Source organism: Orycteropus afer, unplaced genomic scaffold (assembly GCF_000298275.1).
Source record: "Orycteropus afer afer isolate SDZICR_OR568_19922 unplaced genomic scaffold, OryAfe1.0 scaffold00029, whole genome shotgun sequence".
NCBI classification, from domain to species: Eukaryota; Metazoa; Chordata; class Mammalia; order Tubulidentata; family Orycteropodidae; genus Orycteropus; species Orycteropus afer.
Window position 1 is genome coordinate 16,239,385 of NW_006921616.1, and position 19,269 is coordinate 16,258,653.

Genomic DNA, 19,269 nt, shown 5'->3' on the forward strand with positions numbered 1-19,269 from the left:
GAGGAGTGGCTGGTGGATTTGAACTACTAGCCTTCTGGTAAGCAGTCAAATACCTTAGGCACTACATTACCAGAGCTCCCTTTGTTAGGCAAATAATATAAACTCCTGTGCCTTGCTGGGAGCTCTGGTGGTGTAGTGTCTAAAGCATTGGACTGCTAACCACTGCAGAAAACTTACCAAAGAAGGTTGTGGTAAAAATCCAAAGAGATATAGGAGAACATGTTTTGAAAAAACTTTAAACTCACTATAAAATTGAAAGGATTATCAGCTGTAGTCTATTCTCCCTCTTCAGAGGGAATTAAGTATCTGTCTAAATCTCCCACATGCCTGACCATGCTTCCACATTTTCCTTCAAGTCTCTACCTACCCTACCTACTTTCACATCCACTCTCAGAGATATATTAAGAGCTACATTATGAATAAATTTCTAGTTACAACTTAGAAAGTTTTTAGCTATCCCTTTTCAGATGTGTCATACTTTGTACTTCATTTGGCTGAGCTCTCTATAAATGTAGAATATGCTCTTAACACCAGATCCTGAACTTGTATGGCACAATCTGAAATTTTTTAATGTAGAAAATCAAATAGTCTTAAAAATGATGCACCCAAATAAATCACTCCATGCAAAGATTAGCCCATGGACATGCTTAGCCAAACTAGGACAGGAAACGAACCTGTCAACTAACATGCTTCAAGTGCAAGTTCTCTACAAGCAGTGTGCTAAAGGGCTGAAAAGACTACCAGAAAACATGATCCCTACCCTCAAGAAATAAACTGAAAAGTCTTAATTTTCATAGTAGCTGAGGTAGGCAAATATAAACAACAAAAATCCACTATATCATTCCAATGCATTACTGAATAACAATCTAAGTATGTAATGTGAGACCATATGTAATGAATGCAGCCAAAATGCAAATTTCAGGGAACTTGTTTTGAACAATATCGGTGCATATTTGCTGGCAAGCACTGACATATGACTGCCAGTCACTGTGGTGGCACAGGTTCTCACCTCTTCGGATTCCGAGTCTGAACTAACATAGTGGGTAAACTTTGATACTTTTTTCCTTTTTGTAAAAATCACAAAGCACTGAAAGAAAAGGGCAATACTTTAAATTAAAAAAAAAAAAAAAAAAGCCTTCACTGTTACAGTATCACCTCCTGCCTGTGTAGGTCCCTTAACTCATCAAACATGGTTCACTGCTCTCTCCCACCCACCTGCTAGATGCCCTTTTCTTGCTCCCATCTATCTAAACTCTTCAAATGCCCTCAGATCAGGTTAAGTGTTTCTGTAATAACACCCTGTTTGTTTCACTTAAGGAGCCCTGGTGGCACAATGGTTAAGAGCTTGGCTGCTAACTGAAAGGTCAGCAGTTCAGAACCACCAGCTGCTTCATGGGACAAAGAGGAGTCCCTCTGCTTCCATGAAGATTACAGCCTTGGAAACTCTATGGTGCAGTTCTATGGTGCTATGAGTCAGAACCAACTTGATGATCATTGGTTTTGTTTTGTTTTGTTTTTGGTATGTTTCATTTGATGCACTCACTTCAGGGGTTATTATTTGGAAAATTTTGTGTTACATGAATGCCTTCAGTGCCAGATTATAAATTCCATAAGGAATTCCAAGGTCATTACAGCCTAGCATAAGGCCTGGCACTCAGTATGCTTAAACAAATAAATGACTGACCCTCATGTGATCTTTATAATTCTTCCCTAAAACCATGCCAACCAGTGACCAATGTAGCCAGCCTTCACCAGTCTCCCTTTCTCTTACCTTCTAGAATCTGCTAAGTGTGTAACAAAATCATATTCAGTAATGTTAAAAAAAAAAAAAAAAAAAAAGGCTAGAGTATAGCAACACAATGTGCTAAATAGGAAATATCAATGTGAATTCGTGTAGACATTTTCCAGCCCTGTCACTACTAAAGCGACCCAACAACAACGGAAGCAGAAGCACTTTTGCCCTCTGCCCACCCTCACGTGCTTCTCCAGTGTCCAGATTTTGGTCTCTAACACTGTGCTCTACTATAAAGAACCAGAACTCCTGGTTCCTTGGAAGGAGGTTGTACTTATGTCTTATGGCAGGAAAAACAAATTGAGGAGGATCTGAAGCATCCGGTAAGGAGCTCTGGTGGTGCTGTGGTTAAAGCATGGGGCTGCTAACCAAAAGGTAGGCAATTTGAACCCACAGCCACTCCACAGAAGAAAGATGAACCAGTCTGCTTCTGTAAGGATTTACAGCCTTGGAAACCATATGGGGGTCGAGATGAGTCAGAATCAACTCGATGGCAGTGGGCATATCAAATGTCAACACCAAAAGCATTCTCAATTCACCCAGCTTTTTAATTCAAGGGCAGAATACATGGTACTTGGACAAGATATTGCTCAAACTATTTAACCAGTTATCTGGCTTACTTCCATTTCCTAGATCTGGATGCCCATAGAAGGATTTGACTCATCCTTGATCTGTCATGCCTTTCTATAGCCATGGGCTAGTGAACGTTGCTCCAGACCTCAGCTGCAGACTCCATTTGGGAAATGTTTTACAATTCAAGCTCTACAAAGATGACTCAGCATTCCAATTATTCTGAAAGATCTTCAACTCTACTCCCCATCCCTTCTTTCTACCCCTTCCTCATACTTCTATGTTTAGGGACTTCTATTTGTAGCTATAAGGAGCTCTGGTAGCATAGTGCCTAAGGCACTTGACTGCCAACCAGAAGGCTGGTGGTTCAAACCCATCAGCCACTCCTCAGAAGGAAGGTTGGGCAATCTACTTCTGTAGTGATACCACCTCGGAAACCCAAGGAGGGGTTCCTATGAGTCAGGTCCGACTCGATGGCACATAACAGCAACACAGCTACATGAAGGCTGGGCAATCTACTTCCGTAGCGTACCACTGCACATAACAACAACAACAACATTCATATTCCACTGTATACAGGAACTGAAACAAGGGAGAAAACCATAAGTCACATGCAGATCAGGGTGTGGATGTTACCCCTTGCAGTTACTCTGTAGGCATGGTTACCAAGCAGGTATATTAAGCTTCTATTAATTCCTGCAAAGATTAACTTAGGCAAGATCTGTCAGTTCAAAAGTGACGCTATCACAAGCACTGTGGAAAGGAATAATGGTGATTCTGTAGAAAGCTGGAATTGGAGATATCATTTGACCCAGCAATCCCATTAGTAGGTATATATCGTAGAGAGGTGAGAGCCAGGACAGGAACAGATATATGCACACTCATGTTCATCACAGCACTATTTACAATAGCAAAAAGATGGATACAACCTACGTGCCCAGCAGCAGAAGAGTGGATGACCAAACTACGGTACATACACATAATGGAATGCTATGCAGCACTAAAGAATAATGTAGAGTCTGCAAAACACCACATAATATGGATGAACTTGGAGGACATTATGCTGAGTGAAATAAGTCAATCACAAAAGGACAAATACAGTATTAGTTCACTGTTGTGGAAGGTCAAGGAAAGGTTTATATGTGGAGGGAAACTTTCTTTGTTGGTTGCCAGGGATGGAAGGGGAGGGGAGGGAACACGGGAAAAAAAAAATGCATTGACCCATGTCATTTAGTTTTGTGTATTTCACTGTATATAAATTATATTTCAATAAAATGCATTAGAAAAGTCATGTTATCAAGGCTTGTTTTTCACCTTTTATTGCCACCTTCTGCCTTTCCTTCCACCCTACCTCACATCTTCTCTTTTCTTCCGATTTCAAACAGGAAAGCATCTGAGCAGACAGATGTAGAAAAGGCTATGGCCACTGGTTTAGTCTACCAGCTAAACTTGCTTTAATTGGATGTGGAGAAGGCCTTAAGGATGAGAAGTAACAAGGGAGATTCTCTTGAATCTCCACTCCCAGCTCACTTTCTCAAGCCTGTATCTTGCTGAAGATTCAAAGTCCATCATTATTTTACATTCTCAATAGCCACCCCTCTGCAATGGCAAAGCCTCAAGCACCCTTCCGCTGCATGACGATGGGGAGAGTAACAAGCATAACCTGACGCGATGCAAGTCCATTAGTCGTGTTAACAGGAACCCTGCAGCTGGAGCACAGGAAAGGAAAGGGAAGACATTTGGGGCCAGAATCATGCCTTCAGTGTAAAGAAAATATCTAGTTCACAGAACGGAGAGAGATGCTTCTCCCTTCCTCAAAAAAAAAAAAAAAACAACTCTGATGTGGGAAAGGAGGGGACAGAAAGAAAGAGCACATCTCAATGTATCCCAGCCCAGCTTCAAGAGAGGTCACTGAAGAATGAATGTCAGATGCTGAGCTCAAAGGCAGATTAAGAGTTTGGCCAATGACTTTTTTTTTTTTATCTTGTTCCTGCCAAAGCAGACAGTGCCCTCCAGTGGAAAGTTGGTTTTTATTTTTTTTAACAAACACTGACCTATATATAGGCTTCTGGAACCTACCCATAATGACCCAGGCAGCTAAGTGGCAGCTAGCAGTCATAATCAGCTAAAATTCCGAACCACACGCTGGCCTACTTCTGTTTACAAGTCAGAGCTAACACTGGGCACCATGTGCCAGGCACGATGCTAAGCAAGCATGTGACAAGCATTACTTCATCTAATTCTTACAACTGTGGAAGTAGATAGTGATAGACAACTTGCCCAGGGTACTACAGCTACTCAGGGAAAGAAGAAAGATGAGTTATGCACATTTTAACCCTCCTAAACAGCCTGCCTCAGAATGCGTCACGTTCTTTGTAACACAAAGAAGAGAACTACAGAAATTTGGGAAACATTTGCTACATTTTCCTCACTTTTTAATAGAATATTGCTTCTGCTTTGACTTGTAATGATGAAATAATCTGCTTCTGAGTAGAAATGCTCGTAAGTTTTTCCCTAGATTCTTCTAAAAAATATACTGAGTACTGAAATGATTTGAAAGAATATGAATTATTAGTCACCAGGTACCTTCGGGCAACCTCAGTGCTGCTGGTCCTCCTCAGGATGGACTTCTTTGGCTTATTTGTGTTCTCTTGTATTCTTGTCCAAAACACAAGTAAATTGTTCAATAAATCAAGTACTTCCTACTACTGGAACCTACCACAAATTAACAGCTTTCTGAATTGTTATATAGTCAAAACACATATTCTGGGAAGTTATTTTACACAGAAACCTTAGTAAGAAAAGCTCTATATCTTTGAACAAGCACTAAATTGGCCTGCATTTAAGCTCTATTATGTAAAAAATTTACTACCTAACAGAATACATTATTGCCATGGTCAGGTTTTAAAGAATGGCCATGAGTCAGGTCCGACTCAATGGTACATAACAACAACAGTGGGAAAGAAGATAAGTGGTTTTTAATACCTGGAAAAAAGAAAAGGTTTTCTTGACTATAAACACAAATCAGTGTGTTGCTGTTGGTAGGTGCCGGTGAGCTGGATCTGACTCACAGCGGCCTATGCACAACAGAACAAAACACTGCCAAGTCCTATGCCATCCTCACAATTGTTGCTATGCTTGAGCCCATCACTGCAGCCACTGCATTAATGTATCTTCTTGAGGGTCTTCCCCTTTATTCCCGACTATCTACTTTGTTGTTGTTAGGTGCCATCAAGTCGGTTCCAACTCATAGTGACCCTATACGTACAGTAGAACGAAACTCTGCCTGGTTGTATGTCATCCTCACAATCCCTGCTATAGCTGAGCACATCATTGTAGTCACTGTGTCAATCCATCTCATTGGGGGTCTCCCCCTTTTTTGCTGACCCTCCACTTTACCAAGCATGACATCCTTCTCTAGGGAATGGTCCCTTCTGACAACATAAGACAAAGTCTGGCCATTCTCTCTTCCAAGGAGCATTCCAGCTGCACTTCTTCCAGGACAGATTTGTTCGTTCTTCTGACAATTCACAGTACTTTCAGTATTCTTCTCTAACACTGTGCACAACTCAAAAGCATCAACTCTTCTTTGGTCTTATTCATTATCCAGTTTTCAAAGGAATATGAAGTGACTGAAAATACCATGTCTTGAGTCAGGCAAACTTTAGTCTTCAAAGTACTAGCTGTTTAACTAGCATACTAGCTGTTTAACACCATAAACTTCATACTAGCTGTTTAACACTATAAAGAGGTCTTGTGTAGCAGATTTGCCCAATGCAGTATTTTATTTGATTTCTAGACTGCTGAATCCATGGGTGTTGATTGTGGATCCAGGTAAAATGAAATCCTTGACAAATTCAATCTTTTCGTGGTTATCACAATGTTGCTTATTGGTCCAGTAGTGAGGACTTGTAAATTAATATAGGGACTAAAAAAAAAAAAAAAAATACGCATTTAGATTACATCAAAAAATATTGGTCCCCGAAGGACTTTAAAATGGTACGATCACTGTGGAAAACAGTATGGTGCTTCCTTAAAAAGATGAAAATAGAAACAGCATATGATCCTGAAATCCCACCACCAGGTATATATCCTGGAGAAATAAGTGCTGTGACACGAATAGATATATACACACCTATGCTCGTTACAGCACTATTCACAATACAAAATGATGGAAACAACCTAAGCGCTCACCAAGGGATGAATGAACAAACACAGTGTTAAAGAATAACAAGGAATCTGCTAAACATCTAGTAACACGGAAGAACCTGGAGGACATAAAACTGAGTGAGATTAGTCAGTCACCAAAGCACAAATATTATATAAGACCATTATTATAAAAAAGAAAAGGTTTACACACAAAAAGCAACATTCTTTGAAAGTTACCAGGGGTGGGAGGGGAAGGGGAAGAAGTCACTAACTAGAGGGTGGACATGTATCAACATGAGTGAAGAAGGCAATATGCAATAAGGAGGAACCAAAAATCAAAACCAAATTCAATGCAGTGAGTTTATTCTGACTCAGCAACTCACATTGGGTTTCCAAGGCTATAAATCTTTATGGAAGCAGACTGCCTCATCTTTCTTCCATGGGGCAGCTGGTGGGTTTAAACCACTGACCTTTGGTTAGCAGCCAAATGCCTTAACCACTCTACCATCAGAGCTCCTACAACAAGGGGGGAGGTCAGCACCGAAGGATCAAGACAAAGGAAGAAACTGGGAGAAGCACAAGAGTTAAAGGCAGCAGAGGTTAAACACGACTGCACACACACTCGCACAATAACAGTAATGACAACCATCTGTGAGCAGATACATAGTTAGACACATAAGCTGAACAGGTGTGGGAAGGTGAATGGGACTACACCCACAAATATATAATCAATGGCATGGCTTGTTGAGTGGAAACTGATTTGCTTTGTAAACTTTCACCCTAACCACAATAAAAAGTGGGGGGAAAAAAAGTTGGTCTCCTTTCTTTTGCCTTCAATCCAAACTCAAATTCACTGCCATCGAATGGAATCTGACTCATAGCAACCCCTCCTTGGGTTTCTGAGGCAGTATCACTACGGAAGTAGATTGCCCAACCTTCCTTCCGAGTGGCTGGTGGGTATGAACTGCCAGCCTTCTGGTTAGCAGTCAATGTCTTAGGCATTACGCCACCAAAGCTGCCTTCAATATAAAATACGGTTCTTTTAACTGAGCATAACATATGCCTCAGATGAGTCTCTGTTACAGATTTAATTGTGTCCCTACCCCAACCCCCAAAAAAGTTTAAGTCCTAACCCCTGGTACCTGTGAATGTGACCTTATTTGTAAACAGGATCTTTGAAGAATTCAAGTTTGTGTAAGGTCACATGGAGTAGGGTGGGTCCTAATCACTGCGTGTTGTCCTTATAAGGGAAGATGGGAGACATGACAGACAGAAGGAAGATGGTCATGTGAAGACAGAGACAGGGACAGAGTTAGGCTACAGCTGCAGCCAAAGAACCGCTGGGGCTACTAGAAGCTGGACGAGGAAGGACCTTCCCCTGAAGACTTCAGAGAGAGCATGGGCCTGGTGATGCCCTGAATTTGGGCTTCCAGCCTCCACAATTGAGAAGATAAATGCTTGTTGTTTTAAGTCGCCCATTTTGAGGTACTCTGTTAGGTAGCCCTGGAAAGTAATACAGCCCCAAGTCACTTTCTCAGCCTCATTTATTCAGAGACTATTTATGGAGTACTTTACTGCCCAGCACTACTATTGCGTGTAGTCCCTGCTCTCAATATTAAGTGAAGAAAAAAGGCAAAGAGGAGTGAGATGGAGAGTGGCAGTGGTGAGGGTAACTGATAAAGCGACATTAGAGCAGACAGCTGAAGGAACTGAGGGAGTGAATCGAGGGTATTTGGAGAAAGACTATTCAGAGAAAGTAGCAGTGCTAAGACCTGCAGAAGCATACTTGTAGCCATTTGAAGAAGACCCATGAGGATAAATTGGTGAGCAGGTAGAGTGGTAAGGAATTTGGCTTGTTGGTGGGGCTGGGATGGACTAAGAAGTAAGTATATTTAAAAAAAAAAAAAAAAAAAAAACCTCACTGCTGTCATGTGGATTCTGACTCAGTGCGACCCCTCCTTCGATTTCCAAAGAGGTATCTCTACGGAAGTAGATTGCCCACTCTTCCTTCTGCAGAGTGGCTGGTGGATTTGAACCACACCAACCTTCTGGTTAGCCATCGAATGCCTTCCAAAACCAAATTCATTGCTGTTGAGTCGATTCAACTCATAGCGACCCCTCCTTGGGTTTCTGAGTGGTATCTCTACGGAAGTAGCTTGCCCAGTCTTCCTTCCCAGAAGTGGCTGGTGCCAGCCTTGCGGTTAGCAGTCAGATGCCTTAGGCACTACACCACCAGAGCTCCGTCAAATGGCTTCTTGTTGTTGTTAAATGCCGTGGAGTCTTTTCCGACTCATAGCGACCCCATGCACAGCAGAACGAAACACTACCCGATCCCACGCCAGCCCCACAATCCCTGCCATACTTGAGCCCATCATCGCAGCCACCGTGTCAATCCATCCCGTTGAAGGCCTCCCCCTCTTTCGACGACCCTCCACCCTACCAAGCATGACATCCTTCTCCAGGGTAGCATAGTGACTAAGGCACTTGACTGCTAACCAGAAGGCTGGCGGTTCAAACCCACCAGCCACTCCTCGGAAGGAAGATGGGGCAATCTACTTCCGTAGTGATACTGCCTCAGAAACCCAAGGAGGGGTGTGAGTCGGCCCGACTCAACGGCACATAATTAGTCAAATGGCTTAGGCGCTAGAAATTTAGACTGGAAAGAACTTCACATTTCACTCTGAGGTGTAAAGTCATTGGAAATTTTGAGAAGGGATGCAACATACTTTGACATACTTTTAAGGATTATTATTGCTTTTGTGTGAATAGAATGAGGATGCATATGGGTGGAAGTGCCCTGTGTCTCATCCTTAGCAACTCTCCCACTAAGTGTGTTACCCTCTGAACCAGTATTTACTAAGATTGTATGTGCCAGGCATATCTTATTGAATCTGCAAAATAAAACTACAAGGTCGGTATAACAAATGGGGGAGAAAACCAAAAAGGCTCCAGTGAGGTTAAGTAGCTTATCAAAAAAAAAAAAAAAAAAAAAATGCTAGTAAATGGTGGAATCCTAAAACAAGTCTGCCTGAAGCCCAAGTTTCTAAAGCCCAACACACCCTTGTGATTCATAAATTCTGTATCAGACCCTTACCATTCAGATCTGCATATTTATGCTTCGCCTTGAGTGAAAGTGAATACATTCATTTCCACCCAATTACTTGATGTCAGACATCTGTTCTATTTTTCTAGACCAATTCAAGCGCATCCTCCTGAGTGAAATCGTTCTGGATTTTTCCAAGGCACCTTCGCTGTTCCATCTTCTGGGCTTTATCACAGCAGTTGTTCCATCTTCATTTTTCTGACAGTACTTACCTGTCGTAGCGTAGTTTTTATCTATTTATGTGTTCTCTACCACTCTCCCTCATGTAGAGTCACGCTTTCTTATTTATCATCACCTCACCTCTCCTATCCCTGCACTCCGCTTCTCTCCTCTCTCTCACACATGCACACACACACACACACACATCTAGCACAGTGCCAGGAATCAAATAAGCATTGGCTGGACAAAGCATTAGGTTATTAAAGATTCAAATGCAGAGCCCCCCCATTCTACGCTGCATCTTGGACATCTGGGACTATACTTTTAAAGGAAGTCTGAAAGCCAGAGAGCATCCAGAAAAGGGAAACTGAAGGCAAACAAACACAAATCTTTGCTCAAAGAAATACTTTAGAAACTAGAAACACTTAGTCTGAAGGGAAGGATGGAAGAAACATTAATTCTGTTGGTCTCAGTATCAGAAGGACTGAAGTGCATATGAGATTGTCTTGAAGGGCAGAATTAATAGCAGTATGTGGAAGGAAATGGTAAATTGAAGCAAGAAAAAGTGTTCTGATTGCAGGGAATTCTCTACTTTCAGAAATGTGCATAAGACTACATGGCCATCTAGAAGGAAAGTAACAGAATGAACGTACTATATTCCTCTCTCTGATTCATTTAACTCCATTCATTTAACTCCAGGATACTTAACATACCCTCGGCTTTCTAGTTTATGAACTATTTTCTTTTATAAAGTTATCACATTATTTTTTAAATATTCGCCCAAGGTTTTCCATTGTGTCTTAGTTCTCTAAATGATCTGATATTTTTCTACCTTACCTATATGCCCACACTTCTCAGTTTAGACTGGCCATGCAATAAACCAAAAACAAACAAACAAACAGTTGCCATCAAGTTGATTCTGACTCATGGAGACACCACGTGTGCAGAAGAGAACTTTATGCCGTAGGGTTTTCAAGGCTGCAAGCTTTCAGAAGCAGATCAGCAGGCTCTCCTCCTAGGCATCTCTGGGTGGATTCAAATCATCAATCTTCCAGTAGGCGGAAGCTTAACAGTGGCCACCCAGGGATGCTGGCTACATGATAGAGTTGCGAACAGGGAAGAGCAGAGATGAACAAGTGAGGCACTTTGTATTTGCCTTGTGATGTACTCTCCCACCACCTTCCTAGAAATCTGATCAGTCTCTATGCCAAGTGTTGATTTATCCCTTGGCTAGCTCCAAATTCACCCTGAATATGTAGGTGTGATATATCCAGTGACGCTCAGTGCCAAGGCCCACTCCCAGAACGGAGAGCTCCTTGAAGACCTCCCAGCCCTGCTTTGGGCCGGTGATCACCCTCCTAACACAAACACCTCAGGCCCACGGGTGTCTCCCTCTGCATGCCTACACACCCAGTTAGTAGCTGCAGCTTCCCTGCGTTTCAGAGGGTAGCTTCCTGCTTGCCCAGCAAATAAAGACAGGCTCTGGTCTGGGCAAACCAATGAACTTCTCTGCCATTCAGGAGGCTGCGCTTGTACCTTCTCCAACAAGGTCTGAACCCCAGCCATGGGGAGAGAGCTCTCCCAAGTCTATCCTTCCTTAGGTACTCTTCCTCAGATCTACTGTATCATACAGAGCTCTCCATGCCATATCTCTTTTATCATAGTTTGAAAGTTTTTGTTTTTAAATATTAAGCTTCCCTTTTAAAATCACTGTGTAGTTTCTGTTTCTAGATTGGACCTAGTCTGATGCAGTTTCCATCAAGCTAGACTAACAGAGGCAACACAATATAAAAGCAGGCACTGGCAATTTTCCTAGATTGACTCCTAAAACTGTAAAACAGATCGTGAATCTGATAAAATGCAAAACATCCAAAAATTCTTAAGTCTTAAAGTCTTAAAGTTGTACTCTAAGTTGTTAAAGTTTTACTTCTTTTGTCTCATTTCATGCAATTTGCATTTGGGCAAGTTCACTCCTCGACAGTACTTTTACCAAATGTGTTTTGAGGTATAGAGGGAACTATAGAGAGGGAACGATAGAACAAGAAAAATACAAAAATTCAAATCTGTATGCATGATCTCATATATTTAGAACACAAGAAAAAAGATAGAATCTTGTCATCATTTTTCTTCAAGCAATATTTTGGTATAACTATATATGTGTGTCTATATATATATATTAATAAAACATTATCATAAACTATTCAGTACAAAGTAACACCAAAAAATACTCCCTCATTTATAAATTTCTATAAGAAACAGTATAACAAGAGAAACACAAGGAGATTTCCTCAATTTAGTCAGGAATCTCTAGAAAGCAGCAATAAATTGTCACAGAAAACTCTGAAAGTAGAGTTCTTACTAATAATAAAGACAATACATCTCGGTCTTGAATATTCACATAACAGTGACACATTTATCCTTTTATCTCAAAATTTTAGAATTTTGTAATTCAATTTTATTGTTACATCTTTTTTTCACAGTAAAAAAAAAACTAGAAAAATCTTACTAAGATTTCTTCATTTTTTCTATGTCACAATTATCAATATACCTAGAAGAGAGCAAAGGGTTGATAACTTTTGTTCACAACGCAATTTTAAAAATCTGTTCTCATTATCATAGTCCCAACTCTGCAATCTCATTGTTGTCCTTCCCCCCCAAGAAACCTCAAAACGAGCAAACAAAACTCTGAAGTAACAAATATAATTAAATTCTTTAGAGAATTTCTTAAGCATTTATAATTTAGATGTTTTATTTTTTTAGTTGTTTCTCTCTTCCTATCCATATATTTCCTTGAAAAAGAAATTTAGAGTGAATCATTTTGATAAAATTAATTTATTTTTCAGAGAAGGGACTATACCTTTCCAGACTTAAGACAAAAAGAAAAATCAACGCTCCTTTGGTAAGAATAAGGAGCTCTGGTGGCACAGTGTGTAAGGTATTTGGCTGCTAACCAGAAGTTGGCGGTTCAAACCCACCAGCTGCTCCACAGGAGGAAGACGAGGCAACCTACTTCCATAAAGATTTACAGCCTTGGAAACCCAACGGGGGTCGCTGTGAGTTGGAATCAACTCCATGGCAGTGAGTTTGGTTTTTTGGTAAGAATAATCAAGTTTCTTAAAGCATTAGTTATAACAAAATCTTAGAACAGACTAATCTTATTTAATATTGGAGATATGTTCTTGAAAATGAGAACACCCACTATTCAGTCTATTCAGTCATTAGCACATAATCCCTTTGGAGATACTTTCCAGGCATAAAAGTGAAAAAAAAAAAAACTGAATTCACTGACATCAAATCGACTGAGACGCATCGTGAACCGACAGGAGAACAGAACTGCTCCACACGGTTTCCAAGGCTGTAATCTTTACAGAAGACTGTCCCTGCCTTCTCTCGTGGAGTACCTGCTGGGTTCAAATCGCCAACTTTTGGTGAGGAGCCAAGCTTTTAAAATATTATATATGATCAACACATAATTAACATACAATTAGAAGTTTATTCCCTGTTATCTTTACCTTCTGTGTTTCCTTTAGAATTTATCTAATGGTTGATTTCGTTGACCTGGAACATGATCCTGATCTATGCACTTAAAACCTGTATTTTAACATCCAGCCATACTGTAGCCATCAAAGTAATTCTATATTTGATTATCCAAACTATTTGCTGGAAATAGAGTGTCAGCAGAAAGACCTCCACAGACTAAACAAAACAAACCTAATGGCAAATGTCTTTCAAACTGGGCAAAGACCATATGACCAAAAGACTGGTCAAGAGAACAAAGACAGGGTGAACTCTACAGTCTTTGACATGTCAGTTCTATAACAGAGGTATTAAATAGTGCCTTGGCATTTTAGATAAAACAAACTGTTTGACCCAATGTGCTTAGAAATTCTTGTCTATTAACAGTAAATTTACTTAGCAAAACTGCTGTCATTTGGGTACAGTTAATTTGCAGTATTTATATACATACACAGAAATTGTTTCATTTCATCAGGCCTTTTAAATAAGCAGCATTAGTTATGCTTCATGGTTTAATTCTTAGTTTTGCCGATAAAGATGCTCCCTGCTTATCAGAAGCGCACTTGACAGAAATTACAAAATTACAGAGCTCTGTTCAGCTCCAGTTAGAGACTAACTTTTACCAGGACAGACTACTTTAAAGAAAGCTCAGCTCTCACAAAGAAGCTTTAAAACAGCAACTTAGTTTTGGATTTTCTCTATCCATTTTCTTTAAGCTTACTGACAAAATTTCATAAAGCAACTGTTCTCTTATCTCATAGTTTTATACCAGTTTGAGCTAATGCCAAAACTAAAATCTGTGAAATAATCTAATATCAGAATATTACATTCTCAAATATCCCAAAATAATATTGTATATACTGTCCAATATTACCATGATTATCTCACACATAATCAAAGAGTTAATTAAATGAGGTTCTCTTGAATTTGACAACATACAGGAATATTCCTTTTAGTATCGCACTGCTCACTGTTAAGTTGATGCCATTTGCAAGTACAGCATACCTTAAATATTTGATTTATGAAAAGTTAAAATTAACAGACTTCTATATGGATAAAATACATCATAACAATGTTGATATCCCTTTAAGCTCCCTAAATGTAGATGCTACATGTATCAAAAAGTCTATTTAACCTAAGAGACTTTGGATAGAAACCTGGAAGAGTTTCTTAATTATCCAGAATCAGATAATGAAATAATGAGGAAGCTGAAGAAAGTTAAGTCTGTGAAAACTTGTAAAAACTGAATCATTCACCTTTGACCATTAGACATCTGTGCGCTTGAAGTCCCAAGTCAGGCTTTGAGGTCTCTGTGGGTCCTCAGTGCAGATTCTTGTCTTTGGCACAAAATGAGGATAGGTCACATAACCTGTGAGCATTCTCAAGTTTGTTTTTTCAGACATACATAATACTTGTAGCAGTCACAGAATAATACATGGCTTATGATTACTTTGTCAGTTTAAGTAATAGAAAAACATCTTGGTTTTGTAGTGACTATTTATTCATTAGACAGTTTTATTTTCCTCTTCATATTTTCGGTGACTGTTTCCCACTGGTATCATCAACCAGGTCTCTCAGGCGAGATAAATGGTGCAAAGCCCTTCATTAAAAAGTATAAAACACATTATAAACCAATATTTAAGGACTGAACGGCCAACACAGACAGCAAAAAATCTGAGTACATGGTTTTTAACTTCAACATTAGTAGAGGATACAGATTTGTAGAATATAAACATAACATTTTGAGAGTTTTCCTTACAAAAATTTGAGTTCTGAATAATAATTGAGGGTTAAAATAATTTATTTAAATTTCTATAACGGAGCTCTGGTGGCGCAGCGCCTGCCTAAGGCATTTGACTATTAACCAGAAGGTTGATGGTTCAAACCCACCGGCCACTCTGCAGAAGAAGACAAAGCAATCTGTTTCCATAAAGATTTACCACCTTGGAAACCTAAAGGGGGTTATTATGAGTTGGAGTCAACTACATTGCATTCAGGTTTTTTTTTTTTTTTTAATTTCTATAAACATTTAAACCTTCTAGTATCGCTTGACATTAGCCTATTAAGAAACAATAATAATAAACGTCATTTGTATCACTCTTTACAAAACATTTTTCGCATGTGATGTTTCACAGTGGCTCTGTGAAGATTCCTTTCTTTTTGGTATGCTGTATCCGTCACATTAAGAAACAAAATACATACCTTATTTCTAACATTTATGTTCAAGATAGCCAAAAGTAAAAAAAATATAGCACTTAAGGATCAATTTTAATTCAGAGGAAAACTCACTTTTATTGGGTAGGAGGCGTGGGGAAAATTGAAAACATATTATACCAACAACCTGGATTTTTCTCTATAATAAAGCCAAGACTATAGGCCAGATCTCAGTGAAGAAAATTCAATCATTCCTCAAACAAACCAGGAAAACAGAGGCCCTTAAATTTCCAGGCTTCCTCTAAAAATATTCTTCCAGTTTTTCCTCTCCCCTATCCTTCAGATCCTTGAGGACCACTCAGAAAATGCCAATCAATGATATTTCAGATCTCTGATAAATAAGAAAGATACTAAGAAAAACAGAGAGAGAACATAATAATTATAATATGCAATAATCTCTAACATTATTCATTTCCATTTCTATGGTAAATTCAAAGACAGTGATTACAACAGTGCATGCTATAGTCCCTAATACACAACACATTCAATAAATGAATATTAAATAAATAGGTCTTCACTTTATCCATGATAAGGAAATGAGGAAAGTAGTAGTGTTAAGGATTGCATTATGTCTAATTCCCTGTACTCTATACTTCCTGGACAATTTTACTCAAATGTAATGAGAGAATCTGAATTCTGCCACCTTTTTGGCAACTTCAGTTAATTACTGAGATTCTTGCCTTCATTAAATAAAAGAAAATAACTCATCAAAAATTACTAAGCAATCAGAGGTAAAAAAAAAAAAAATAATAGCTAGTAGCATAGTGGCTAAAGCACTTGCCTGCTAACCAGAAGGCTGGCGGTTCAAACCCACCAGCCACTCCTCGGAAAGAAGGTTGGGCAATCTACTTCCCTAGTGATATTGCCTCGGAAACCCAAGGAGGGGTCGCTATGAGTCGGGGCCGACTCGACGGCACATAACAACAACAACAACACCACCATTTCTACATCTATAAAAATAGCTCTCTACCGAAAGTATTATCTTCTTCTTAAAGACATACGTTTGTCAGAAATAAAATAATCTGTAAATATACTTGGGACTTATTTTCCTTTTTCTCTTCAGGTTAGTTATCAAGTATCTATGAGTCAAAAGAAGGAAAAAGAATGCAAGTGGCTGGAGTCCTATGATACGGCTTACAGCTCCCAGGACAGGTTATAAACCTGAGAGCACAGATCCCTTGGATTGAAAGGGTCTGTGAAATTGAATGGGAAAATACTAAATGCTATGTCTAAGTTAGGGGTTCTGGTAGCATAGTGCCTAAGGCATTTGACTGCTAACCAGAAGGCTGGCGGTTCAAACACACCAGCCACTCCTCAGAAGGAAGATGGGGCAATCTACTTCCATAGTGATACTGTCTTGGAAACCCAAGGAGGGGTCATTATGAGTTGGGTCCGACTCGATGGCACATAAGAACAACAACAACATCTCTAAGTTATCTCCTTTAATTATGAATGTTGACAAAAGACCACTATCTGTGGCTTTTTCTCCAATAAAAATCAGTCATTTTTTATACTATCGTTGCAGGCATTTTGAAATAGCTTTCACATTCAGCACTACTTCAAAATTACCATTAAACCCACTGCTAGAACATATGTGATCCAAACCTTCTTGTCTATAGTCCAGAAGTTTATGTGGCTTAACTGCCAATTATCAGTCAACTTTAAGCCTACCTGTCCTACCCACACAGTGAGATCTCACTGTGACTCAGCCATCAATACTCTCCAATATTCCCTTTCTCTGTTTATCAACACATGGAAGGAGGGAAGTAAAAGACCCCTCATGGTTTGATGATTTTATTCAAGCTATATAAAAGACCTCCATATTTATATATATCTTTACAAAATGATTTTTAACTTACTTCTATTTTTAAATGTATTGTCTTATTTCAAAGGCATTACTAAAGCACATATTACTATATCAAACATTTAATATTTTCCTAACTGCAAGTCAATATTATGAGCTTTCCTTCTAATTCTACACAGGTTATTTTATGCCTTTTAAACCCAGTGGCTAGTCTGGGGATAGACAATGCAGACGGAGAAGCAGAGAGAGGGAAGAGAAAAGAAAGGGAGGAGAGGTCAGAAAGGGTGGATGTGGTATACATGGGGAGAAGGAACAGGGAAGTTAAACAGAAATGTAAAATTTTCAGTTTCTCTACCCAGCTAGGATATCAGCTGCTAATTCTTTAAATCTAACCTCCATCTAGCTAGGTGGGAATAAAACATAATCCACTTAGAAAGTGGCTATCAGAAAGTGAGTGCTATTTCAAAGGTATGTACAGAGAGAAGTAGGGGACAAAATTGTGAAAGGGAATTATCCTTGATTTTCTTCTCTAATAGAGCAGAAAGGCACACTAATGGTGGAAACCATCAACTTAAGGGTGATTCTGCAACACTTAACAACTAAAGTAAAAGAAACTGATTTGTTATTAGGACAATGACTCTACTGATGAGCATTACGAATAGACATAAATCAACCCACAGAAACTCAGTAACATAGACTGACTAAAGGAAGGCAGATTAGCTATATTTTAATTTACTCATAAATAGCTTCCCTTTGGTTTCCCATCAGTACTACTACTGACTGTTCTTTTAAGTGCTTTATTGGCCTATATTCAGCCTAGAAACCAGAACAGAATTAAAAGTTTTCAGAACAAACTCCCTACCACTCCCTAAATCGATGTTAGACCAAGGAAAAACCTTTGCTTTCTTTCATATTTTGCAAGGCTGAGAGGTAATCCTGTCCATTTCTAGTATGGAATGAAGACCAGAAAACTGAACAGAAAGACTGGGAAACTAGATGACTTTCTAGCTCTCCTTAAGTTTGCACTTCACAACATGACATTCTTTATTATGATTTTTTTTGTATTGAGAATTATAGAATCTTACACATTGGTTTTCAAAGTATATATAAACCAAGATATCCCAAAGCCAAAAGCAAATTATTGTTGGATGGCTGATGGTTTTGCATGGGCCTACTCTTGGTAACTCTGATAGTATCTGAGAATATATTGTTGCTCGTTCTTTACAACACACCAGAGTAGCTGGTTATCTACATGGCATCATAAACAACTCTACGAATGCTGTACAGGTAGAACTGTGAATGGATGTAGGTCTGGTTGTATATATTACCACCAACAAATAAAGATTCTAGGAAAGCCCTCTTCTTAAAACCTACCATATCATCTGCTTAAAGATGACACATTTCTCTTATAGAGGTCAACAAGTTTTTACTGAGTTTCTAGTATATAAATTCATAAGACAAAGTGGAGTATTATAGGATACAAAATATTTACCATTCTAATTCCTATTAAAATAGAAATCTCTCTGGAAGAAATAACATTTAAAGCTGCCATCAGCCATCTAGACTTCAGCTCCAATGAGTCTTTCTAAAGAGCAGAAGAAAACTGAGTGTCCAAAGGAGTGAACAGAATGCAATCTAGGAGCTTGGCATCTCCTTAGGCTAGTGACCAGTATCTTAAAGGTAATTAGCCATCCAAACCTACGCACAGGAGCCTCAGAAGACAGACCTACTGATTAGCTTTGAAAAGTTCTCAGCCTTGAAAACCCTATGGAATTTATATTTACATCAATCCAAACTCACTGCCATTGAATTGATTCTAACTCATAGTGTCCTCTTTGGGTTTCTGAAGCTGTAAATCTTTAAGGAAGTAGATCATTCCACCTTCCTTCCGTGGAGTGGCTGGTAAGTTTGAACGCTGACCTTCTGCCTTATCCACTATGCCACCAGAACTTACATATATAT

General features: G+C 39.2%; 2 protein-coding genes across 2 annotated transcripts in view; both read right to left on the reverse strand.

The window, feature by feature from the left end:
• Nucleotides 1-4,445, reverse strand: part of LOC103192560 — a 40,761-nt gene extending 36,316 nt beyond the window's left edge. Inside the window, exon 1 of the mRNA XM_042780243.1 lies at nt 4,442-4,445. Within this exon, the coding sequence (XP_042636177.1) occupies nt 4,442-4,445 (4 nt within the window). The remainder of the gene's footprint in view (nt 1-4,441) is intronic.
• Nucleotides 4,446-14,816: 10,371 nt separating this feature from the next.
• Nucleotides 14,817-19,269, reverse strand: part of CUNH18orf54 (chromosome unknown C18orf54 homolog) — a 27,660-nt gene continuing 23,207 nt past the window's right edge. Inside the window, exon 7 of the mRNA XM_007935534.1 lies at nt 14,817-14,889. Within this exon, the coding sequence (XP_007933725.1) occupies nt 14,817-14,889 (73 nt within the window). The remainder of the gene's footprint in view (nt 14,890-19,269) is intronic.